Source organism: Talpa europaea (assembly GCF_964194135.1).
Source record: "Talpa europaea genome assembly, chromosome: 4".
Lineage (NCBI taxonomy): Eukaryota > Metazoa > Chordata > Mammalia > Eulipotyphla > Talpidae > Talpa > Talpa europaea.
The window spans coordinates 42,313,528-42,339,883 of NC_140070.1; the positions used below are offsets into that span (position 1 = coordinate 42,313,528).

Sequence of the window (26,356 nt, forward strand, 5' to 3'; positions counted from 1 at the left end):
CAACAATCTCAATCTAAAAACAGCACCTGCTCCTCCATATTGCCCAGTAATTCATTCAAATCCAGTTTTATGCAAATTTCAATGCAGCATATATTTTCTCCATGTCTGGAATCTCCATCTGTAATCTCTAATAGCACACTTGAATAGTAAGCCTTTCTTGTTAATATAGCAGGCGGCTCCGTTCTAATTGCTCTTCTTTTTTAGAACATTGAGTTTTTCTGGCCCATTAGTGCCATCCTGCTTAATGTGTGTTTTCTTTATTCTGTTGCACAGAACTGATGTTGCATCTATAAGAAACCCAGAATCTCCATTTCCCCCTTCTTCACTCTTACCTGAACATTTACCCAACCCTGGTAGGGATCTTGGATATCAACACCTCATGTTGCTCTGTCACAAAGGGAATCTTTTCAATAGTTGAAGGTAATTAATTCATGGTGAGACTTTTTTACGCCATGTAGAAATTCTGCAATCCGAAAACGGAGAATTAGCTGTGGGATACATGGGAAACAGAGAAAGACCTTGGTAATCACAAGAAGAAAAGGGAGGCAGCAGTTCTTCTGCCTACCTGTGACTATGCAGGTGCTCCTTTTCATCAACTCTCTCCCTCCACAGGGCAGCGGCCTATGTGCCTGCCGTGACTTGCACCAGGCCGGGGCTTCTCTTCGCTGACCTTCCTCAGCAAAGGCCGCGCTCCTCAAGGCCGCCCACCTGTGACCATGCAGACCTCTTTTAGCAAACCTGTCCCTTTCGGGGCAGCTCTTTCTGTCCACTTGCTTCTATGCAGTGTCCTTTATTCTTCTCCCTTTTTTTTAATAATAAACCCGCCCTTTCAGGTTAAAAAACAAAGGGAGGAAAGGAAATATTGACCCATACTAGGAACATCAGGAGTAGAGGTCAAGTTTGCAAGTTGTAGCTCTATTTCAGGAGCAAGAGCTGACACAGACCCTTACCCTGGACTGGACATTTACCTGAGAACAAGTCATATCCTCCTCTTCCTCCTCCTGCTCTCATTTCTTTCTCAGGAAATACTATCTCAAGGAATCCTCTGCATCTTGAGGGATATCCCTTCAAAGGTGTCAGCACAGCCACTTCACCTGCTCCCAACCCCACCCACAGACAGAAGGACTTTGAGCTGCACAAAAGTCCACCTTACCCTGTCCTTTGTCTAGGAGAGATTCACAGGCAAGTTCCTGCAGGGAATTCAAACTGTCTATTTCTCCTTCCCTTTTTTCTGGTGCTCTCTGCTCTCACAGAGGGTCACATTCTTCTACAGATGGGGAAAGTGGGCTGCACTGACCTGCCTCTACTAACTCATAGAGAGAGCAGACCCTGTTCCCCTTCAACCCAAACTTGTACTCCACTCACACAAATAATCCCGGAGTCCTCTGCTCATTCCTGGCTTGTTAGAATCACCTGAAGAGCTTAAAGTGTCTGTGCTTCTGCCCAGACCAGTGGACAGTCTGTGAGGGAGGGCTCAGGTGTAGGTAGTTTTTAAAACTCACCTGTGGGACTTTATTGTATTGGAAGAGATTACTTAGGAAGCTGATGTGTTGGGATGTAATGTGCACACAAATCTTTTGATGTTTCAGGCCCCACTGAAGAAATTGTGCTTCTACAAAAGAGGACTGAGGCCCATGAATTGGCATTTTTTAACATGTTCCCTGTTCATGCTGATGTTGCACCCCAAATCCATTTTAGTAGCAGTATAGTAGAGGAAGCAGGCACAGCACACTGAGCCCCTCACACCCACCATCTTATTTTCGTACAACTACTGTTGGTTCCCAGTAAAGGCCACCATCACAGTCCTGAAGTCACTTGCTTTTCTGGCTCTTTAAAGTTTACAGAAGACTAGTAAGGACAGCAATGTCTGAAGTTTTCTATTTGTAAAACCACATATACATGTTCATTGCAGCAGTGTTTCCTGAGCATCTACTATGTGTTCACAAGTCTGTGAGGACGCCCTGTGCTGGGAGCCTCACAAACACCATTGGAGTTAATTCTCATAACACACTGGTTGTAGATATCCCATAATAACCATGGGGTATACATCCTGCCTTTCTATCTTGTCTTCCATTTTGCTATCATCGATTAAAAAAAAAATTGTACACAATAGGTGGTGAATATGGTAGCATATTACAGAAAGAAAAGTTACACTAAACATTCAAAGAGTTTTCATTCCTGTATTTGCATTTGTCTTTATTGTAATAAGGTAGTTCAAAGTCCAAATTTGATGAGCAGTTTTCCTAACTGGATGTATTTTTTATATTTCCGTCATCAATATATGATTGTTTAAATTCCTCTACGTTTTCACTAAAATTTGATATTACCATTTTTCTTTTATTTAGCCATCCTAGAAATCTATAAAGTTCATTTCATTATTGCTTCTCGGGTGTCTAGGAAAAAATGAATAAAGAAAATGAACACATAAATAAGTATAAATTTATATTTATGTCATGAATGCAGAGCCAAAAATGGAGAGCTTGCTGGTTTAGTTAAAAAAAATTCCTCCAATAAATGGACAAAAGATTAAATGAAGGCACAGGCAAGGAGGCCGGGGTCTCTGCTATGATGTTTTCCCCAAGACAAACCCAGTGGGAACTAGTTGTTTACTCTGTTGCCAAGCTACTAGCTGTAAGGATTCACTCTGACAATTGGGTATTAGTAGTGATTTTTTTATGGATTTAAATCTAAAGGTAATTTGAGGAGGAGTTCACCTTCTGTTCATTTTGAGTGCTGAAACTACCAGGCCCAAAGTACCTGCATTTCTGTAGCTGACTGGTGCATAGATGCAGCTGATGTGAAGACGGGTAGAGACTGGAGTGATGTCCCCGCGCACCAAGGGGTGTCAGCAACCAGCAGAAGGTGAATGAAACAAGGAATGGATTTTCCCCTAAAGTTTTTGGAAAGAATGGCCCCAGCTGGTATCTCATTTTAGCCTGGAGACGGATTTTGCTCATCTAACCTCCAGTACTAGAAGTGAAAACATTACTGTGGTCTTAAGCCACCAAGTTCTTTTGTCGTCATTTGTTTTGGTGGACATAGAAAATGAGAACAAGTAGGTATTCATTAAACATCAATGAAATAAGGGAACAAGATGTAGATTTTATGTCCATATAACTGATATTTAAACTGGAAATTGATGTATCTGGTCCAAGTGCACTGTCCATGTTTACTGAAAGGGAAACCCAGGTCCAGTGATTCAGTGGTTTTCACCCCAAATTCACATTTGAACCATCAAACTGGGCTGTGGAGCTGATGCATGTCATGTTTGAAGAAGTTCCTCAGGTGATACTAATGTGCAGCTAGGGTTGAAAGCTGCCCAGTCCATGCAGTCTCTTCATAGATCCTGGCTGAGCCTCATGATGAACCCCAGGGGTTTACATGTGTGAGTGGCTTCAGAGTTTGCAAAGTCCAGCTGATCCTTTAACATCGCCCCCATCCCTGCTCCATGACACCCAAATGCTGGGAAGCTGCAATGCCTTAGAATCAGTCCTCTCTGCAGGTTCAACTTTCATTGATTCAATTTAATCTGCATTCTATTGAATTTATATGAAATATATGTTAACTAATTAAACCAAAATCTGTGTTAATTGTTATTCTATCAGTAAGTTTCCCTGTCAACAGTAGGCTGGTACATGCTTAATTTGGAGGGAGTTAAATTGTGCAGAGGTCAACATCCCCAAACTCCAAGCTGTGCAGGGCTTTTACTTGACCTGTTAATCTTACTGGTTTCCTTTTATATGGTATCTTCTAGTCTTTTATACAAATGGTTAATTTGAGTTATGCTTTTTCACACATTAGTCTCCCTCATCATTTTTAATGACTGCACAATACACATTTAAGTTTCTTCCATTTGTTACCATTAGCGGACCCTGGTTGTTTTCAAGTTTTTGCTGTTCTAGAAACATAATACTCTTAAGGTAATTCTTCCAACATGAGATTGGTCAAAGGGTATGAACCTTCTGATGATTCTTGACACACGTGTAGCAAAATTATTTTCTACAGTTTGTTCCTAGTTCACACTGCTCCCAAGACTATAGGGCTGATTCTGGTTTGACTGTCTCACCATCTTAATGAGGAACTTAAAAACAAGTTCATTATAGCTGTAAGCGGCACCCCCATGTGTAAAGCCTGCTACATCAGGGAGTCAAGTCAATCATTTCTAGACCCTTCACACATCAATGTACTTAGATGTTTTATAACTGGATGTGGCAGCACATTAAAGCCAGATTGCTTACGTTCAAAGTCTGCTTCACCAGATATTAGCTGTGTAAATCCTTTGACAAATTATTTAACCACTTAAGTGTTCCAGTTTCCTCATCAAGGTGAGCAACTACTCTTGAGAGTAGGATTCCAAAGGATTTTTCTGCGTCTTGAATGTGGTACTTTCCACATTTTGAAATTATTTTCTTTTCCATATCCTAAGTTGTGACAAAACTTAGGACACATTTAATGTTGGTGACAGCCAAAAGTTCTGTAAGCAAGCTCATTTAAGCTGGGCCATGTCTTATCTACAAAAAAATGTTTAGCATTTTTAAAATATTGGCAATTAAACAAGTCATAGGAAGAAAATTCCTATCAAGTCCTTGTCATTGACTCAGTCATTTGCTGTACATCGATGCCAGGCAATATGAGTTATAGCTGTTTTGTCTGTCCTTAGTTCACCTGTGTAAGTTTAACTTATTCTCTTCATTAAATGGATGAATATAGTACCTAAGAAAGCAAGTAGAATATTTTATTAGCCTTGAGCTCCAGGGAAATTACTTGTATATGTATTTAATTCTTCTTTAATTCCTCTCCTAAAGAAAGAGCTATTACATAGATGTTAAAACTTTGACTTCTTCCATGTCTCAGAGATTTCTCCTCATACTTTAATGATGTCTGAACTGTGCTCTGGAGGACCAACTCAACCCCACACCCCACAACTTACTCATTTGCATTCATTTCTTTGACTCATATATTTACTTTTATGATTTATTCATTGAGCCAACAAACTTTTATTGACTGCGTCTATGGTACCAGGGACTAGATGAAAAAAAAAATTGGGGGTATTCCCAACTTTTAGAATTGCACATTCTTAAATCTGATTAAATTTTAGTGTTTCCCTTCTGTTTCTATGATTTGCCTATTCATCTTTGTCATTTGGGATCCCTGTTCATTCTTTTGGGGTTGCTAGTTCAGTCACAGGCTGCCTACCTTTGTTGATTTTGGGGGAATGCCAGGACACACTGCCACATGGGTGGGCTAGAGATTCTTTGTGCATGTGGGCTCACCATCTAACAGGGACCTGTCTTTATGGGTCTGTGGGTCTTGTCTGGGCCAGTGCCCACATTCATTGTTTTGGCCTGAGTTGAACAACTGCTGGTGTGGCCTGATGCCCAACCCACGTTTAGGAGAGGCCGCATGGTCCAGAATGTTGAGTGTAACCTCCCCAAGGAATTCTCCAGGATTTTTTCCAAGACCCTTTCCTAGTTTGGGTCTTTCCTCTGGTCATTTCTATAAAGTCATATTTTCTTCTGATTTATATTGGGGCCCATTTCCGTCCTCAAAAGCACTGGTCACTCAACACTTCTGGTTTCTCAATACTATTAGATTTCATTTTCTTTATTGCCATTAAGGCAAAGAATTTGCTCAGTTTGACCAGCTTTAGCTAATCTCTCATTTATTTCAATTCTGTTAAGTGTTCAGCTTGTGTCTTGGAATTTAAATCAGGAGTTTTATGTGTTTAATTTAGCTATCATCTGTAAGTGCCATAAAGAAAGTACAAGTGCTATAGAGTTCAGAGTTCTAGCTAAGAGACAATATTGGATTTGGATCTTAACAAAAGAACTGACCCCATGGAGACAGGTGTAGGATAAAAGAAGAATGATGGTTACTTTGATCTGAAGTGTTGGAACTCATGATAGTACCTGGTTGCTTAAAGTAGTAAGAAGAAAAATCTGCCATTTTTTTTTTTTTTTTGATAAACTATAAAGAAGGTACAATAGGAAAAATGTGTCCAGAGCTTTTAAAAAACCAATAAACGATAATTACAGAGACCACATATCACATTAGGGTCAAATGATAGAGCCCATGAATTTTCATTACTATATGCATGTCTATGCAGAGGGACCATGTAATGCTCAGTGTGTAGGCACATACATTACAGATGTGGATTCAGCACCAGCTAATGCCAATTGCCATCTGATATATAGATATATATATATCTATTTTGAGAACTACATAGGTAAAGTCTTCATTTATACTACCCATATACTACTTAACAAGCACTTAAAAGCTTTTTATTAGGGGCTTTTGAAGAATGGCCCATTTTTGAAATGATGCTTTTTGCAAAACTATTTAACAGATAGATTTTCAATTAGCTTTATTTGTAGGGGCAAAGGGTGGTCTTCAAGGCAATTATTTTTTAATACATTTTTATAAAATGTTCAATATTAATTCATTTATATTGAAAATTCTAGCTGGGAAAGGGGTTGAAATGGTCAAGTCTGTTGAACCACGAGGAGTCTCAAATGGGGGTAGCAGTGAAGAATTTTATCTTTATCCTACAGGGACATGGATTTTTAAAAGGCTGAAAAAAAAAAAAAACACTTTAAAGAATAGTTTGAAGACCTAGCACCTCCTTAAAAATGCAGTGTTTAGCACAAAAATGACCCAAAAAAGTATTTTAAAAAGTAAAGCTTATGTCTTGTGTCACAAAACAGTGAGTAAGCAGAGTTCATCTTTTCTTTACTCTGTGCAGTATGACTGCTTCATTGATCTGCTTTTAACATGGACCTAAAATTAAAAAAAAAAGTTATGAATTTAGCTTTTATTCAAAATTAAATAAGCAAAAGCAAAAATTTTAAGAAACCTTTACAAATTACTTACATAAAAGAAAGTTAATAGGGACAGTCACAAATTTGCAACAAATAATTACAAAAGTATCTAGGGCAGCATGAATATAAACCATGTCACAGCATGGCCATCTAATTGTGATATGAATAAGGCATAACTAACATTTGCACCAAGACCAGAATTTAAAAATAAAACATACTTTAACAGCTTAGTTCTACATTAAGCTTCTTCTCTTCCTCCATATCCTTAATGGGCTTCTACTATGTAATTTTTTTAAATGAATACATCATGTTAAACTCTAAATTACATAGACGGGCAATTAATGTGTAAAGCCCCCTAAAATGTACAAACTAACTGGTACTGAATTGAGTTTTCCATTTACCTTTATGTACAATTAAATGTAAACCATATTTTCACAGTTTTAAGTGTTTTATGAATAGATGCACAGTACCATGTCAGGTTTGCAATTGTTCCTGAAAACTGGCTCTAGATTCTGCATCCAATGCCTGTTGGCCACTAGGACGCAAGTATTTACATAAATAGGAAACTGTGTCATAGTCAATGGTCAAGACAGTTCAGCAAGAGCAGTGTGCCCAACAAAGACTGATACTTAATACCATAGTTTACATACTTGTGCAAATATAAGCATTAGGACAGATAAATCTGAGGCAAATTCAATTTGCAAAAACTTGTATCGCTACTGTTGTAAACTTGGGCAATAAATGACCCTCGGCAAGTTCTGCTCTCTATGGCTTTTTTTTTTTCTTTTAAAATTTTAAAGCCAGAGAAAATGCACACACACACATGCACACACACACGCTCACACGCACACACACACACATCCTGCACACATACACAGAGTTCTCATTTCATTTTAGAATATGGTACATAGTGCAACTTCATCACAATGTAGAGGTTTAACACACATTCAGTGCGTGTTTTTCTGTGCAAGTTCTTAGTGGTCTAAATCCTAGTTGAAGGTATTCATTTGCAGAACCACATGATTCAGGAGGTTGAAGGAAAAAAAAAAAAAGTTTTGTTACATTTCTCAAACCAGCACTGGATGTGCAAAGGCAGCGGACAACCTGGCTGTCAACACAGCCAGATTTGGGTAACTTTAGAGGAAGATCCAAGCAATTAGTTACTTAGATTGGTCTCTAGAAAAATAGGTCAGTATATGCTGTATCTTTGTCAACCGTTCCTTCAAAGACTTCATTGACAAAACTGATAGCTGATACCGGGGATCTACAGGAAGAACTGCCAGAAGCCACCAACACCATGCGGGTCCATTAGGGGTTGCCTAAAATAAAAAAACAAAAAGACAAAAAAAACCCAGTTTCTTAAAGTATTAATAAAACGAGTATTTATTTGTAACAAAGTAAAAAACCCACCAACAAGCTACTCTTTAATGTGTCAGGCCTATCTCAAATTCTTTTTTAACAATGTCAAGAAAGCTATTATGATGCCCTATTATAAAGTGGGGAAAATGAAACCCAGAAATGTAACACAAACTTTCCAGGACTCTCAGTCATGTGTGGCAGAAAAAGATTCAAATCCAGACTTGGCCCTACAGCCAATGCTCTTTCTACTGCATAGAACCACTTAAAGCAGGGTTTCTCAATCTGAAGCTAACACTTGGGATGCCAGCATTATTTGTTATGGGGACGGTCCTGCGATTAAAACAGGCTTAGCAGCATCAATGACCTCTAGCTACTAAATATCAATTATGCCTACTCAGGTCTAACAATCAACACAGCCAGCACCTCATGGGGGCAAGATCATCCCTAGTTAAGAATTGCCTTCTTAAAAAATATATTTGAAAACATTAGGAAAATTTAACTGATATTAAAAATTTTCTTCAAAGAATTGTGGAATCTCAGGAGAGCTATAAGAAAAGGGTCTTGGCTTCTAGTTTCACTTGAAAAATCTATCTCTAGCAAAAAAACTCTCTCATGGTATAAGGACTGACTACAGGTTATTGAAAAAAGTAGGAGTTTATAATAATATAAAAAAAGTAAGCAACTTTTACTACACATTGAGTTGCTACTGAATCTGTAACATGAAATTTTAGAAGGACTAAAGGAGCAATCACATCAGTGGTGATCACAATAGGATCCTTCTAGAATCAATCTGGATTTCTAAATTTATGTACTGTTTGTTCTCAAAACAGCATTACTGCCACAGGAAGCAGTGGCAGAGGACTACAGAACAGGTGGTGATAAAGTGGTAGAGGACTATAGAAGGGTGGTGATAAAGAAGATGGGGAAGGCACGTCAAACTTTTCTATAAGGTGGCTTGTTAATATCTACAATTTACTTATTCAATTGTGTGCATAATAATGGCCATTTCTACCAAGTTCAATCAGATTAAGGTAGCCAGGATAAAACAAACATGGCAAGTGATAATATGAAAGACACAAAGTGACTACTCAATTTGGAGAAGGTCTGATGTTGAAATTTCAAGTTCAGGTGAAAGATTCAAAGGGGGTTCAGAGAGATTTAGGCCAACCTTTGAAAACTGGAATGAGAGGCAGTATCCCTCACAGTGGGGTCTATTATCTCTCAATCCTCATATATTTATTTATAACCATTACCTTCTGACCACAAACTTTTTATTCAATTCCAAATGCTAATACCCAAAACTAAGTACTAATACTTAGATGAGTAAAATCATATTTCCAGGAATGGGACCGTTCCTTTATAGGCCCTGCAGTACCTGCTTTCACTGAGAGTGCCTGCTACCCATTACTTACATTTAGCTTAAATGTAAACCCTAAGTACCTGAGCAAGACTATAAGAACAATAGTTTCATGAAGAGTGAAGTTTTAAACATGGAGAGACAAAAATTAACTAAAATAGAAGGACAAAGGGATAAAAGGAGCAGTGAGAAAGGATTTTTAAAAACAGAGAAATGATACAGTTGTCAACTGTCAAAGAATCATAGTAACAGGTGACTGACCCAAAGGCACAGCTGTCTCATAGTCATAATTTCCTAAATGGCACCATGTCTCATTTTTAATATCGTATCCCTCCTTGCAGAAAATCCTCAGTTAAGGACTTATTCCTTCTCTGGCATGCACTCCTATCAGCTTTTCCATCCCCTATATAAAATGCAGTGGACACCACCGCTCTAGAGAAAAAGGTCATGATTTTAAAGACAGAGGCTCAACGAAAATGCTGCAAAAAGGAAACCCAAAAGAAAAACGTCAAAGACTACTAATTTGAGTTTACAAAAAAAGAGAGAAACTTTTGGAAATAATATCAAATCCATCATACCTGAAGGTTTTCTTCCCTCCCAGGCATTGATCCAAAGTGCTGAAGAATTTGGCTTCGAAATCTGACTCGTAAATTCTGAAACCAGCTACAGGCTTGAGAGTATACCAAATCATGAAGCTGTCTGAGATTCTTTATCTCATCTTCATTCTCAACCTAGAAATAGAAGATTCAGTAAAGACTTCTGTGTCTAATTTTCTTGTCCACATCACCAATCCTACAGAAACGATAAATTAAAAACCCATAAAAAGATAGGGACTACCTACTTCAGGGCTGGATCAGAGAGTTCTTTTCATGCTACATACATCATATGTTTCTGCCTTGCACAGTGCCTGTGGGCCAGACTGAAGAAAGACAGTAACAGCTGACCTCCACCTAGTTTTGCTGAGTTAGCCATGCAATACCGCAGAATACCCAACTGAGAGAGGAGGAGGAGAGTAAATTCTTAGACAAAGGGCTATGTGAATCTGGAATTCCTTTTGTCTTTATAGATCAATGGCTTTTGAAAGTAGTGAAACAAAAGAATACAATTGCTACAATAAAAAAAAAAATAGAGGTGTTTAAGAGACCAATGACATGGCACTATAAAAATAGGGACTCGATATTTCAGGACTGCATAGTTACATCTTTTATCAGAAAACTCAGTAAAAAAAAAACAAACAAAAAAACCCAAAATGCAACAAGTGACTTAGTATATAAAGCCAGCATGTGAAAAGTAGAGAATAAATTGTGTAATGATGAACTTGAGCTATGAAGGCCGAAGGCTTGCTGCTACTTCCACCAGCCCTTCATATACCCTTTAGACTACTGATTCACCAAAATGCAAATATAAAATTAATTTATCAGCCTTCTAGCCTAAGATCCAGAGGCATCACATAGAACACAGGTGGGAAGGTAGAAAGTTAACCCGTCCATCGTACTTCTTTAACACACATTTACGTCTGCACACTATGTGCCAGGGAGTGCTCTATTTCAAATGCTTTAATTCATCTGAAAAAACTGCAGGTCTGACTCAGCCTTTCATATTTCAAGGCTGACTAAATATAAAACAACAAAGGGGCTCTAAAACCATTCTGAAATAATAAAAGGTAACACTATAGTATGCAAGAGAAAAGAGAACATACTTTTTACTTTAGGAAGATTTGAAATAAATAAAACACAAGTTTAAAAAAGTATCTGCTTTTTGCATAACATAATTTTACTTAATGCCACTGAAGTATATACTTAAAAGTGGTTAAAATAGTAAACTTCATGTTACATATAAGTCATCATAATAAAAATAAATTTACAAAAAGATAAGAGTGGATCTGCTAATCCTAAGTGGCCCCTGCGGACACCCTTTTTGTTACCTACAATTCTATACTCCTATACAAGATCAGAACTGCCCCGTCAATCAGTTATAGTAGCCCAACCCTGTAAGGTGCCTTTCAAATCAATCAAGATAGAAAGCTTGATCACCCTGGGAAGGCTATGTATCACCAGGTATGACCGGGAACGCCAGGGGGATAGTTGACTGATGTATGACAAGAGACCCCAGAGGCTGATCAGTGGAACGCCTTGGTAAGATTAAGACTATGGCTGGGGATCTAGGACTTCATTTCAATCTTAATACTGAGTCATCAAGAAGATGTGAAGTGCCTGGGGGGGAGGAGGGCGGCAGACTCGTAACCCTTAATGTTATAGATGACATAGCACATTTTCTAGTTCCACCCCTCCCTTTTCTCTTTTTCCTCCTTCTCCACACAACTGATGCTGTATGATTATTCTAAAAATAAAAAGGCCAGGATCTTGCTCTTTCAGCAGCATCCTGCATCCTACAGCTTGCTCCTTGACTCTTGTTTATCAGTGTAGTGTTGTCACTGAACAATAGAGGGCACACACAGTTGAAGATTCTGGTGTTGGAATATTTAGCCCTCTGATAACACATAATGGGCCGGATCTAGGCAAGAAAAAACTCAAGATTTGTTACAATCATCTTTAAAAAAAAAAAGCATTTCCTGTGCTCCCTTATAAAATTCAAGGAAAAAAACCCAGGGTTCTCGTAAACAAGAAATGATAAAAATTATAGGGGTCTGAGATGGAAAAAGGAGTCAGTTAAGAAACAGGCAGAAATTCTTTTGAAAGCAAGCTCTCAGTGCCAAGGAACTTTACTGCAATATAACAGAGCTTAAACCTTCATTAGAAATCACAATCTCCACACAAGAAAAAAAAGACTTTGATATGAAAAACAAATTTGAGAAGATTTTCCAGAATGTTATGAACTTTCCAAGAAGTTTTAATATAGATGAGGACACTTAGATGAAGAAAAATTACTAGAAATTCTTAAGACCAGAAAGACATGGAGAACTCAGTTTCCTAAATATCAAATCTATAATGCTTTTAATAAGCTATTCCATTGCCATGTGTGTATGTCTATAGTCATATGTTTAGCCACATACTCAAGGGACTGTCATTAAATTTGAAAAATGGATCTGATTTATACACTAAAACAGGGTTAGTTTTACAAAGATTATGCCTTTAGCAAATAATTCATCAGGCATGTCTAAGGCACAGACTGTATCAATCAACTCAAACTTTCAATTCCCATAATACTTTTTGGCCTACTACACAAATAAAAGTATCTTTAGCATTTTAATAAGATAGAACAAGCAATATCAGGCTAATCAAATTTATCAGCAGAGAGACAATATGATGACATACTGATAAAGTAGAAAGGCTGGGATCAGAGTCAGCTTTAAATCATTTTTATAACATTACCTATAGGATCTTGGGTAAAATAAGACTTCTAAATTTTATTTTCCACATCTGCTATTTCCTAAGAGTTGTGAGAAGTTATTGAGCTAATGTTTGTAAAAATGCTTAATTCCAACATTTAATAAAAGCTGACTGAAATGAATGGCCCAACCAGACAGACAAGCAAGAGTGTAAGATCTATATTTTTATAGTGCCTTTCCAAAAGTAAATTGCCTTTAATTTGACATTTACTGCATCACAAATCATTTTTCTGGCACATAAGCCAATTGCAGGTGGTAAATCAGGTACTGAAAACATCAAAAGGGACACATTAATCCTATCCAAGAAAGCAACAATAACCCACCCCAGGTAAAACATCACTCATAAGTATACTGACAATGCTTTCTCTGTGATGCCCAACAGTTTGAACACAGCACCCAAGTGTCTAGTTTATCATGATGGTTATCTTTAGAATATCTCAATATAAAGAACAATTCTTTAAGGATTTTACATGTTCACTTTTATATCAAATCTCAACCTGCAGATTACATCAACTTGGACTGCTAATAAATTAAAAAGTGCAAGGATTAGTACTTTCATAACTTAGATGGGTTGGAACTTTCAATTCAGTCAACTCCTATTATTAAGTACCTACCATGCATGTACACACATGCACATGTATACATGTGCACACATATATTCTAGGCATTGTGCTGGTTGAAATGAAGATCTAGGTTCTGGTCTCCCAACTTCTCTTGTAGCTCACAATGATTAAGAGCAAGATTTTTAAAAAGTAACCTGGAGCTAATTCTAGTAAGTATCATTACAGGTCTCTAATAGAAATAACTGGTTTGTGTGCCTAGCAAAATATATCCTGTATGCCTATTAACTGCCTGGGACAGAATATACCAAAGTGTGTTGGAAAAGAGTATGTTTTAATACCTTAACATCTTCCAGATATTCAATGTCTGCGGTGCAATATCCATCTTTCATTCCTCTTTTTAAAACCCTAAACCGCTTTCCTCCAACTGTATCAACCACAGACCTTCCATCAGGTAAGAAATGTACATTTCTAATTTGTAACATACAACCATAATCTGCAAAACTAAAAGAAAGACTGATTATTGTCAAAACTCAAACGAAACGAACACAAATTCTCAACAATATTCAAAGTGAGTTCCTATATAAATAAAAATATTCAGGTACACAGAAAGCATACCTATTTTGTGCATCACTGACACACATCCCAAACTGTTTAGTTCCAGTTTGTATACTTCTTCGAATCATCAGTCTGTATCTTGGCTCAAATACATGAAGAGGGCAAGGCACAGTGGGGTAGGCCATAGTGCAAACAAATATTGGAACATTCTTGGTCAAGCTGAGGAAGAAAAAAGTTTCATTAACATGTTTCAGAACAGGGAAAAAAATGAGGCTTATAACATTACTACATTAACATGAGACAAAAGTAATTAACTCTAAAGAAGGTGATTTTTATTCTTGACAAGAACAAGAGTCAGCTTCCCCTATGTTAAGCTCACGCTGATGCAATATTATTACTAAAAATCCTCATTTATTATAGTAATTCTGAATTCGAGGCACTACATTATCATACAGAGCTAAGTGTCTTAATCAATCAAAAGGCAACAAATTACAATTAGTATTTTATATTAAAAATCTATTTAAAACATTTTGAACCTTTCACCGCTAATACACTTATTACTCTCAGGTAAGAAAATTTTTAACTCCCACAAAAGACTAAAAGTGAATTATTAAAAATTCTCAGGCATTAAAAATATTTTTAAAAACAAGTACTAACATTTTTTCCAGATTATTAAAATGATACAACAATTTCTTCAGTGTCAGACTGGCAGGAAGTAAGAAGGGTAAAGACAATGCCCAGTTTTGGCAAGGGTATGGGAAAAACTGGCAGTGCAGACTATTTAAAACAATACAACCATCCTGAAGGAACATTTGGCAATCAGCGTCAAAACTTAAAAAAAAAAAAAAAACAACTTCATATACTTTGAACAGGCTCACCTTTAGAAATAATTCCACAAGGAGTGTGAGAATGACCACTGCAGTAATGAGTAAAGTAGCTAAAACTCAGAAGCAAAAAGAGGGGACTAGTAAAACTATGAATAAAATGGGATACTATATTTCAACTAAAGATGTTATGTACGTATCATCTTGACTTCAAGAAAATGAAGTCATTTCCAATGAGAAATAGAGATTATAGGATAACATAAGTAAAATGATCCTTTCTTTAAAATATATCCCTAAATACTAAAATTTGGAAGGACATATGCCAAAATACCAATGATGATTCCTGGGGTTATAGAACATGGCTTTTTATCCCCTACTCATATTTTCTAGTTTTTCTTCAAAAAAAAAAAAAAAGTCTAAAAGTTACTTATGTAAAATATTTAATAAAAATGTTTAAAATACAAATACTAGTTCTTCAACTTTACCTATGAGCACTTTACTTATGAAGAACTGAAAGAAAAAACCACCTCAATACAGCTATTAAGTAGCAAAAGTTGTAAGTGCTAGGGCATCAGCTATACCTTAAAAAGAAAGTTCCATAGGTAGGCAACAAGATTCCCTCACACTGCTCTCCTTCTCATTCAGGTTCCATCACATTACTATTCCATCAGACCCGTGAGCTTTCCACTCTCGTGTAGGGGGCCTGCTTGTGTCACTACATGTAAGATTTCAAAGGTGTATTTGTGGCTCTCTCATAGCCAGCTTTTGTCAGTGTTGACCAAATAGGTTCATAATCCTCACATCACAATATTTCCTATCATAAATCACACACTAAAAATATCAATTCTATGAGAACACAAATCTATTCTGTAAAGAAAAGATTGGATCGTAATATTTTCTTCTACTGAAGGCCACTGGAGCAATAAAGACATCTGAAGGACACATATGTTAAAAGAAAAGTCTGTAAGCACAATTAGTTTTTTTCTTGGAAAGTGGGAAATAGAAAATGTTCCATTTATTTTGAATAACAGTAGAAACAACATATAAAAATTAGTTTTGTTCTTTAGTGTGTTCAGTTCAAAGAAAGTGAAAGAAAAGGAGTTAAAAAGCTAAAAACTTATGAAAAAAAAATTTTAAGAGACACAAATGACTGGTGAAGGAGGAAAAGACCTGAAGGGGAGAAGAAAGGAAGAAAACTACAAGGAAGAGAGATACACAGAACAACAAAAACAGGTCCAACATACTACCCAGCCCCAATTAGCTAACATGTGTTGTTAATAGTGGTCCAAACCATTGAATCCCAAAATTACCTCCAGGTTTCTCACCTTCCTGTTACGAACCCAATTCTGCCACCAGTTCATATTTTCACTGATTGAGAATTTGGACACTATCTCATTCCTTCCAATTTCAGTCTAGGCCTCAAGGTCCCCACCCCCTTCTAAATCTCTGATTAGTTAAAACCTCCCGCCCATTGAGGCCCTTCATTTTCAACTCTCCTCCTGCAAGGCCATGATACCTGAGGGGTGCTGTTTCCAGAAGCCAGTTACCAGCTCTATCTCTTTTTCCCCTATTCCACCAAGTGTCTCTGTAGGAAATCCCTTTTACCTAAAATAAAGCTTAGAGCTGATCAATAATTCCCAGAAGATGATCTACCTAGAAGTTATCAAATGAAATAAAAGAAAAATTCTGTCTGCTGAGGACAGGGGATGCTGACCAATATTTGTTCATAATATGCCTATGACTAGACTGGGCTGAATTAAAGACAGGATTCAGCTTGCCTTGCCATGAGGTTTCTCCCTACTATTTTAAAGGGTCATAGTTCATAATTTGATCATGTTAATTTTTATGAGAAGAAACTTACTGTGAGAGTTCAGCAGTTTCTTCATCATATATTTTTTTTCTCTCAGACAGCTCATCAGGCAGATACTTCACTATTAATTCTTCCAACAGCTGTGTGACACAGTACCTCCTATCTGCTAGATACTAAAAGACAATATTATTTTACACCCAGTTTGTTTTCCTACAGTATAAAACAGGCAAAACAGTTTAACTGATATATTAAAGCCTTCATGACATATTTATACAGTCAATTCTGAATTAATTTAGTGAGGGGGAGTATTACAATGGACAATGCTTAACAGGTAAAACCTGTCTGAGGCTCTGCTCAGCAGCGTTAACAGTACATGGCTGCAAATTGAACCAGCACTGATGACCCAAGTATTGCTACGTCACAAATTCTCTCTTAGCACTAGTCAGCCCTGCCCTGCCATCTCTCATACCATAGGCTGATTTACATTTAAGAGCACACAGGTGTCTAAAATGATCATTTTAACTGAGAAATAAAATTAGGGTAAGGAATAAAAAGAAAATGATGCATTTGCCTTATGTAAATTAAATGATTCCTTACTTGTTCCCAATTTCAGTGGCAGTCTCCAAATCATTTTTCTTTCAGATTTTCCTTTCAACATTAGCCTACAATCACTCAAACCCTTATCAAGACCTTACTTTTCCTATAGGGTCACTGCTCGACTCTATTTAAAATGGAACATTTGTACCATTCCCTGATACTATGGAAAACTGCTACCCTCATGTATTTTTGTGTCATTCTCTATTCCAGCTGCCAGAAATTTTCTCTCTCACTCCTGCTTATGAAAGTCCATCAACCCTTCCAGCTCTGGTGCCAATTTTACCTTACTCATAAAACCTCCCTTAATTATTTTTCTGTCTCCCGAGAGCCCCACATTCACTCTCTCTAATATCACATGAGCAAGGACACATTCCATCTCTGTAAAATCTTCACAGGGCTCGGGGCCAGGCCAGAGTGTCCATAGAACTTTGGACAAAGAAAATGCCCAATATGTATTTATTTAATAAAAAATAGTGAGGAAAAAACTCCTGGGCAATAATGACAAGATAAAGAGAAGCCATCCTTTAATCTGTGGGTCCAGCAAAAACAAGTACTCATCTTTATCCAGTGAAGGCTAGATTAGGAAAGTTCCCAACAGGATGGGAAATGGGTTACAGTAGTGGTTTTTAAAGCTGAGCATGTATTTTTAAAGTTTAGCTTGGTAAAATGCAGATTGCTGAGCCCAACCTGAGTTTCTGAGTTGGTCAAGAGTGGGATCAGAGAATTTGTATTTCTAGCAAGTAACCTGGCAAAACTATTTTGCCCAGGCAGGGAAGCGCACTTTGAGAATCACCAACCTCTAGACCTGAGAGACATACCCTTGAACAATTAATATATAGACAGATAACTTAAGTTTACTATAAAGCTAATCAAAATACAGCCATTATAAAAGCAATTTTATTACTATTTTCTATTAAATTTTCTATCAAAAGTATTCATATTAGATTTGGAAAAATACTGGCTTTCTCATATTACTGATAGGGATCTAAATTTGTGCAGCACTACTGGAGTCCTAGACAATTAAAGAACCCTCCAAATATATGGCCTTTGATCCAGTATTTCATTTCTCAAGAATTTATCCTAAGGGAATAGTCAAAGATCAAAGCACAGTACAAAAAAGAGAATAAAACAACTTACATACCCAACAATAGGGAAATATTAAACTATTGGACTACTATATTGCTATGAAAATTGTCTCTAAAATACATTTAAATGAAAAAATGAACAAAATAAAATGACAAGTAGGAAAAGTATAAAAGTGTTATCAATCTTATTTTTTTAAAAAATATATATAAATTTTACCAAGTATTTTATGTAGTGTTTTCAAAATCAAAAAACAGAATAATGTTCTTTTTAAACAGTATGCTCATTATATATTTAAGTCATATGCTTGTTTTGTTTTTCTTAAAACTTCAGGCATTTTTAAGGTGTTACAGCTCTAAATTTAGTGCAATGTTATGTAATTCTTAATCTAAAAATTATGAAAACATAATAAATTAGAGAGGATCCCAAAACTCTGGAAACACAGGCAAATTAGCAAGTTTAGACTTCACCTAAAAATAATGAACATATTAGTTGTAAAAGTAACTCTTTCAAGAATGAGTCTCTCTCTATTTCCTGACTTTATAAACATTCTGTATGTGGCTTTGTGTTTCCATATCAGTTTGTATGTAAGACTTACATCTAATGTTAACAGTACACATCTATGATTATGATATCTGTAAGGAGCTGTGCTTTCTATGTATTTGAAAGATGTTTTTCTTTAAACAATTTTGTCAGAGAGAATCACGCTTCTTGATCAGTGCTACTACCAGGTGGTTGGAGCTCAGAAGGATAAGGCTTTAGCCTCACCTTAGGGCTCTGCCACTCACATGTGATGAAGAGGGTACTATCTTCTATCAGTTACAGAAGATACCCACCTGCAATCTAGGTTTTTTCTTAACACAGGCTTTATCAGTGCTGACTCTGTGAGGAGTGTGGGAAGCTGTGCCTCTCTTCTTTCTAGTCTATCACTTTCTAAAGCTTTGCTGTGCAATGTGCTTGCCACTAGTCACAGTACTTAAATTTAAAGTAATTAACATTTGCAAAATGAAAAATGCAGTTCCTTAAGTCACACTAGCCACATTTCAAATGCTTACTTGCCACATGTGGCTAGTGGCTACCAGCTGGACAGCAGAGATATAGAGTAATTCCACAGGAGAAGAAAGTTCTATTGGACAGAGTTGTTCTAGATGCTAACCAGGCTGAAGAGGCCTGAGATACAGCCTACTATTGGGGGTGGGAAGTGGGGCAGTTGGGTTTCTCCAATACTGATTAAAATCGAACCTATTCCTGACCAGAAACCTGACCACACCTATTTGTTTAAAAAATTAAATATAAGGGACTTGGCCTTTAAGAGTCTCTGCTTTGCCATGCCTCTCTGATCTCACTAAAATGAAGGTAATAAAACATCCATTTGGTCGTTAAGCATATATAATTCACTGTGAATATGATATTCACTGTCTCTATGGCTGAAGAGAAATCAAGTCATGTCATCAAGCTTAAGACCAATAAACAGATAAATATACAAATGCTTACCTCTTTTAAGCTTTCTTTGCAAAGGGGACAATATGGTGTATGATCTAAACAACGCTCGAGACAATTCTTACAGAATGAATGTCCACAAGGGGTTGTTACTGGCTCAAAAAACAACCTGAAATCAACCAACATACATGTTAGTTTCTACATAATCATGGAACCATAACACTGATCTCTACTTAGAAGAGAAAGGAGGCTTTTGAGTAGGATTGAGGGAAGTGGTGGTGATAAATACAATCAGACCCTCCTGAATCTGAAAAGTTCTCCATCAACAGAGGTCCTGCCAAGGACCCAGGGCTGTACTGACACATAGCCACTCACCACAGGTTGCCCCCAAGCCCCTGAAATCTGAGTAGTCCAAATGGAAATGTGGAGTAAATGTAAAATGCACACCAGATTTTAGACTTAGTCCCAAGTAAATAAAGTAAAATATATCATTAATAAATAGTAATTAGCTGTTGTGTCAAATTTTTATTTTGTCCTCCTTTTAAAGTTGATTTTTTTAGTAAGTTTATAGAAGTCCACCTGTATAAAATTAGTTAAAAAGAATAATCCAATAAATACTGTGTTGAATCCTAAAGAAATCTAAGGCTAATACCAGCTATAAAAAACAATACAAAAAAACTATTTTTACTTGTATTGTAATAATTTCCTGAAACATGAGACTTCTGATCTCCCTAGAAAATCAATTGCATAGGCTAACTATAGAAATCAATCATCTGGTCTAATCCCCTCACCTAACTCAATGTTACTTTAACATGACTTTATGGGTAAGATACATAAATAAGACAATCAAATACATACTGAACATAATTATGTAGTCTTTGTATATAATTTTATCTTTATGAGACCATGGATATTGGCTGAACTTATTGTGACAATCATTTCACAATATGCAGAAACCAATTCCTAAAAAAATGTCTATAGCTAAGTTTCAGTAATAATACATTTAACTTCTGTAGTAGTTTATAATTTCCCATATGTTTTTTTATAATTAAGTTACTGTATTCTTATAATACTGCAATATGGACTCTGCAAATACTGACCACACTTTTTTAAGCAAGGAAAACAAAGGGTTCAGAGATTGTTATTTGTCCAAGGTGGGAAAAACCTATGACTATCTTTTGATTTTTAATCCAGTATTCTGTTACATTATATCACCTATTATTACTTTTATCTGGTCTGTAGTTCAATTATATTAATAGAAAATATTCACCTCTTACAAAGTTTCATATACTTACCTCATGCAGAGAGAACACTCAAAATCTGAGACATCTATTAATTCTTCCGGGATGTCACCATAAGTTAATGAAAATGTACAGGTAGTTTCTATTAAAACAAAGATAGGGCTTTCTTTAGGAAAAAGTTTAAAGGTCATTCTAAATAAATAAACATATATAAAAGCAGTGAATTTTTACCTCCTTGTTTTTTAAGTTTATTTCTTCCATCTTCACTTACAATCACATCCTGCTCTACAAGAGACAACTTTCTTTTTAACAGAGCACCTTTTTCTTGAACAGAGAGCAAAGGTTCTGAGGACACTCTTTTCAAACAATCCTCTCTGGCAGGCATTTCTGTTGAGTTTATAGCCTGTGCTGACAGAGCACGGTTTAAGCTTCCTTTGACAGGCTCTGAAGTGACCTCTGGTATTTCTTCATTCTACAAAATTACAATAAAAAAGAGTAACTACATTTCTTTACTATTCCCTATTCTCAATAAGAGTCAAATGGAAACAAAATTTTGATGCCTCATAATGTTCATTTCATAGTTCATTTATCATCATTAACTTTTAATTCTAAACCCAGGCAAGCAAATACTTTTTGCCATCCTTATATAAATCTAGACATCAAGATGGATTATGTTATAATAATGTTTAGAGTTATGCTTACAGTTGTTCCTACTCTAAGGAAACTAAAATAAAATATTCTACATTTTCTTAGAGACTAAAAGTTTTCTGACATTCAAGTGACTTTAAACTATGATTAAAGAACATTTTAAAGATTTTAGTATAAAATAAAAAGTTACAGACAAATCCTATTAAGACAGCACTTACCAGGCTAAAGTTTGTTAGAGGCTAGTACTTGAAATGAGGAAAAGTGAAGATCTTAACTTGTCAAGAACATACACTTGAACCCTTGATAATCTTTTCTCACACCTTACCTGCTCTGAGTTAAGCTCACTGGGAGAATGAGACTCTTCCATTACTAAAGGAAAACCAAAAGGTTTGTTTTTAATACATGATAATGAACTCCAAGAAGAGTCCTTCAGGCCTTCTTTTAAGTTTTCAGGTGATAATAAATCACATAAAATCTGTAAGAGAAATATACAATTAAGGAAAATTAAAATATCTGATTAAGAATAATTTACCTAATGTTTAAGAATTTTTACAAAATCTGTAGCAGTTTTTCATGAACAGGAAAGCAATCAATTATTAAAAATAATATAGAACTGACAAGCTGATTAAAAAATCTTCCAAAACCAAGGTGTGCCGCAATGGTATGATTCATTTCAAAGAAATGATTCAAAAGGAAGGCATGAGAATGGTTAGACTGGTATCCTGGGAAGGTATCCAAGGTAAAGGTTGCCTTTTTTAAAGAAAGATTATAAAAAAAAGGAGAAATCTTAAAAAAAAAGAAAAGAAAAGAAAATATTTATCTTTGAACATCATTGAGTCTTACTCTGTCGAAATAGTTCATGGTTCACTCCAATGTATATTTTAAGAGTGTACTTAGAGTGTTTATGTGAAGCAAAGAACTTAGACCTTTCACTACAAAACTCTAAAATTCCATGTATTTACACTGAATTTAGCTTCAGCGGAACTGTTAACCTGCCCTGGCCATCACCACAGCCCAGCACTTGGTTGGAAGCACCAAATGGCAGTTATTCCAAAAAGATGTAAGTTAAACAGGAAGGTAGCTACTGTTTCAAAATTTCAGGTATACATCTATTACGAGTACATCTAAAACACTTAATGGAACAAAAGATAGGGGCTAGAATGAAACTAGCTAGAATGAAATGAAAGGTATTCAGTGTTTTTTGTTGTCAAATAAGCTGCTAAATTAATACATACAGCACAGCATTTCTTAAAATATAAATTCAGGTTTGGGTTTTCAAATATACTATCTCCAATAAAAAAATCAAAATTATTCATGAATCATTACAATGCAAAGCAAAAGGAAACAAAGACAATGTAATTAAAAGTGTGCATCACTGGTAAGCATTAAAGCACTACATCATTTAATGAACAAATATTTACAAATCTGTAGGTTTTTACTTTTTTGCCAGTTTAAAAAAAAGTATTAAACAGGGGGGTGGGGGGCGGGAGGGGAAGGATTGGGGTCAGAATGGGGCGTTTGCAATTGTATGGGGGAATATAAAAATAAAATTTAATATAAAAAAAAAGAAATATAACAAGGTTGAATTAAACTAAAAAAAAAAAAAAGTATTAAACATACATCTACTCTAGATCCTAGCAACACCACTAGGTTATTTATCAAAGAGATACAGAGCATATGTCCACAAAATGACTTGTAAAAGAATATTCACAGAAGCAGCTAGAAATAATCCAAATGAAAATTACACAATCACTACAAAGTGTGGTAAGTTCATACTATGGAATACGAAGTGAACAGTAAAAAAGAAAAATTGCTAGATGCATCTCAAAAATATGTTGAGCAAAAAAGGCCAGACACAAAGATGCTCACTAGTTGCCTGAAAAGGAGATAAAGGAACATTCTTAAGGTATTGGAAATAGTCTGTATCATTTCATTAGATGTAAATTATATAACAATTTACAAAAAGTGTACTGGAGAAAAACAAGTATTTCAAAGCATGAATTGTTTTGCATTTACCTAGCCTTGTTAACCAACAGACAAATATTTAGGAAAATATAAGAATATCCTGCAGCATGAAAAATGCAAAATTATAAACCCACTCACTAGGGTCATAATACTAACATATACAGAACATTCATAAAACACACAACAATAAACAATTATTTGGTTAAATCAGTAGGCTAGAAGGACCTCCTTGGTGGTACAGGGGTTAAGATGCAACCTATGAAGCTATCTGCAGCACAAGTTCGGCCCCCGGCCAGGAAGCTGACCCACATGGCACAGCAGACCTCTCCTGACTCACCTGCTGCTCCCCTCAGCAGTGTTTTTCAGTCAATCTGCCTGTTCTGTTCCCCACTCTGTCTCTGGTGACTCCTCTCACCCCCCACACCTCTGGCCTGTACCCCAGTTCTTTATGTATAAATAAATAAATCTTTAAAAAAAATCAGTAGGCTAGAATGGCAAATACACCTCACAGAGGACATTCCAATATCAGCTGGATTCATAAAGCATTTGGGTTCTGAGAAAAATTTCAAAGTTCTCATAGTTCAGAGTACATAAGAATCTCCTTCAGTGCTTGTTAAATTATATTATACCTCAATGCCAAAGATTCTGATTTCAAAGGCCTATGGTACGGGCCCAGGAATCTTTCCATTTAGCATGTACAACAAGTGATTCTAACAAAACTCCACAGTCTAAGAAACCAAAAATGTAGTAAAGTGTGGCATATTTTGAAGAGGCTAAGGAGAGTATCATGACTGGGCACTGAAATTGTGTTAAGGTTGATAGTTTCTCCAAAATAAATTCTGAAGACTCTACTCCTTCCAGATGTTCTGTGAACAAGTCTCACAAAAGTTGAATGCATAGCACAGCAAACACTCTTGAGAAGTTCTGAAGAAACCTGTTTAAACCCAATGTTTCCCAAAGTCATTTGATCAGAAAATCCCCTTCCCTGTTTTTAAATTAACACCTACTAACACATCACAAAACAAACTCAGGAAAGTGATAAATGAAATACTGAGAAAAATGAGGCTAAACCGGTTTACTATCAGCAGCTGTGGAGACTAAGCAAAGTTTAGACCTGAAATGAAAGGCAAAAGTCAGGCCAATAAAAATTCCTTAGAAGGCACATCATGACAACAATGTTTAATTAAGGATGATTAGTCTGGCTAGGATCAAACAATTAGGGGACATCTAAATTTAACTAACCAAAACAATACATTCAAATATCTGTGAAGGAATGTTTTGATTTTGGTAAGAATTTCATACACTAAATATATGAACCTGAAAATCACTTTTGAAACTGTGACTAAATTTGACTTATGAACTCCTTATGTTCTTATGCCAACTTTCTAATTAGCATTTTTATTATTATTGCTTTTTCATTTTTTTAGTGTTGTGTTTCTTTTATTGCAAGGCATTGCAAGGTCAGAAGATTCAAGCAATACCCCACTTAACGAACAAACATTTTACCAACTTACAGGTTTTTACATTTCTGCTGAAACTACAAACTGGGCAAATTTCCTTTATCGACTCAAAAAAGGCATTAAAGACAAAGGACTAGAATTTCCCATTACAGCGATATATTCTGTAGTGATTATACTGAAAATAAATGTTGGGCCTCCCCTAGTGGCGCAGCAGTTGAGTGCTGGGCTGCAAAGCTGCCTGCAGCCTCTGCAGCGCTGGTTTGATCCCCAGCGCTGGTTTGATCCCCGGCCGCTGGCGAGGGTCCCACATGGTGTGACAGACCTCTCCTGCCGCGTCCGCTGCTCCCCTCAGCAGTGTATTTCGTCAGTCTGTCTGCTCTGTTCCCCGCTCTGGCTCTGGTGAATTCTCTCACCCTCCCGCACTTCTGACTGTACCCAGTGCTTGTATAAATAAATAAATCTTTAAAAAAAAAAAAAAAATAAATGAAGAAATGTTGACATTTGAGAGAGGATAAAGAGCCCTCAATTAGACATGTACATATATATTTATGATACTCTAAGCAAAAACAAAAAACTCTATATTGTCCAGAAAAACATTATTTAGTATTTTTTTTTAAACTGTTATTTAGCTCTGTCTCAGAGTTAGTAAACTGATTACCTTTTCTACTTCTAGCTTTGCAGGTGCAAAATCTTCATCAAGGGCTAAGCACTGAAGAAACAGTTGTAAGGCATCACCTAAAAAACCAGCATCATGGAGTACTTTTCCTTTCCTGAAGTAGACCTTGAATAAAAAAGCACAGATGCACAACCGTTAGAGACAGAATTGTTTTTTTAAAAATCAATACAAGGATTTAAAAAAAAAAGCCTGCTCAGAAATTGAAACTCTGGGGAGTTTGGACTCTAAGGACCGTAAAGCATTTTAAAGATATATTTACACATTACCCTAGAGAAGCCACCTAGGGGAGAAATGAGGCCCAGAAAATAACTTCAAAACCGTACTTCCAATTATATCACTTCAGTGATTAAGTCCAGAGGGCTCTTTCTTTTTCAAACAGGTTTAAATCTATCTTGACAGATCATCCACTCTCTTAATATATATTTGCCTTACACTAACCAGTCATACCAGCAAGGGACTGATTCAGTTTCCCCATTAATAATTTTTACAGCATCCTTACTATAGTGTTCTCAAAGATACAACCTTGAATGGAGGAATAATTGACATATAAGACTGACTTCCAGTTAAAGAACATGTTACGGGAGATGGAATGATTTGCTTTGGCAAATTTA

The 26,356-nt window shown here is 36.2% G+C and overlaps 1 protein-coding gene across 1 annotated transcript in view; it reads right to left on the bottom strand.

The window, feature by feature from the left end:
* Positions 1-7,943: 7,943 nt before the first annotated feature.
* Positions 7,944-26,356, bottom strand: part of LONRF1 (LON peptidase N-terminal domain and ring finger 1) — a gene marked incomplete at its 5' end in the record, with an annotated part of 28,701 nt that continues 10,288 nt past the window's right edge. The window contains 10 exons of the mRNA XM_084231050.1: positions 7,944-8,137; positions 10,113-10,265; positions 13,785-13,947; positions 14,062-14,220; positions 16,687-16,808; positions 19,810-19,924; positions 21,051-21,138; positions 21,228-21,468; positions 21,970-22,119; positions 25,728-25,850. Coding sequence (XP_084087176.1) covers positions 7,979-8,137; positions 10,113-10,265; positions 13,785-13,947; positions 14,062-14,220; positions 16,687-16,808; positions 19,810-19,924; positions 21,051-21,138; positions 21,228-21,468; positions 21,970-22,119; positions 25,728-25,850 — 1,473 coding nt within the window. The 3' untranslated portion in view covers positions 7,944-7,978. The remainder of the gene's footprint in view (positions 8,138-10,112; positions 10,266-13,784; positions 13,948-14,061; positions 14,221-16,686; positions 16,809-19,809; positions 19,925-21,050; positions 21,139-21,227; positions 21,469-21,969; positions 22,120-25,727; positions 25,851-26,356) is intronic.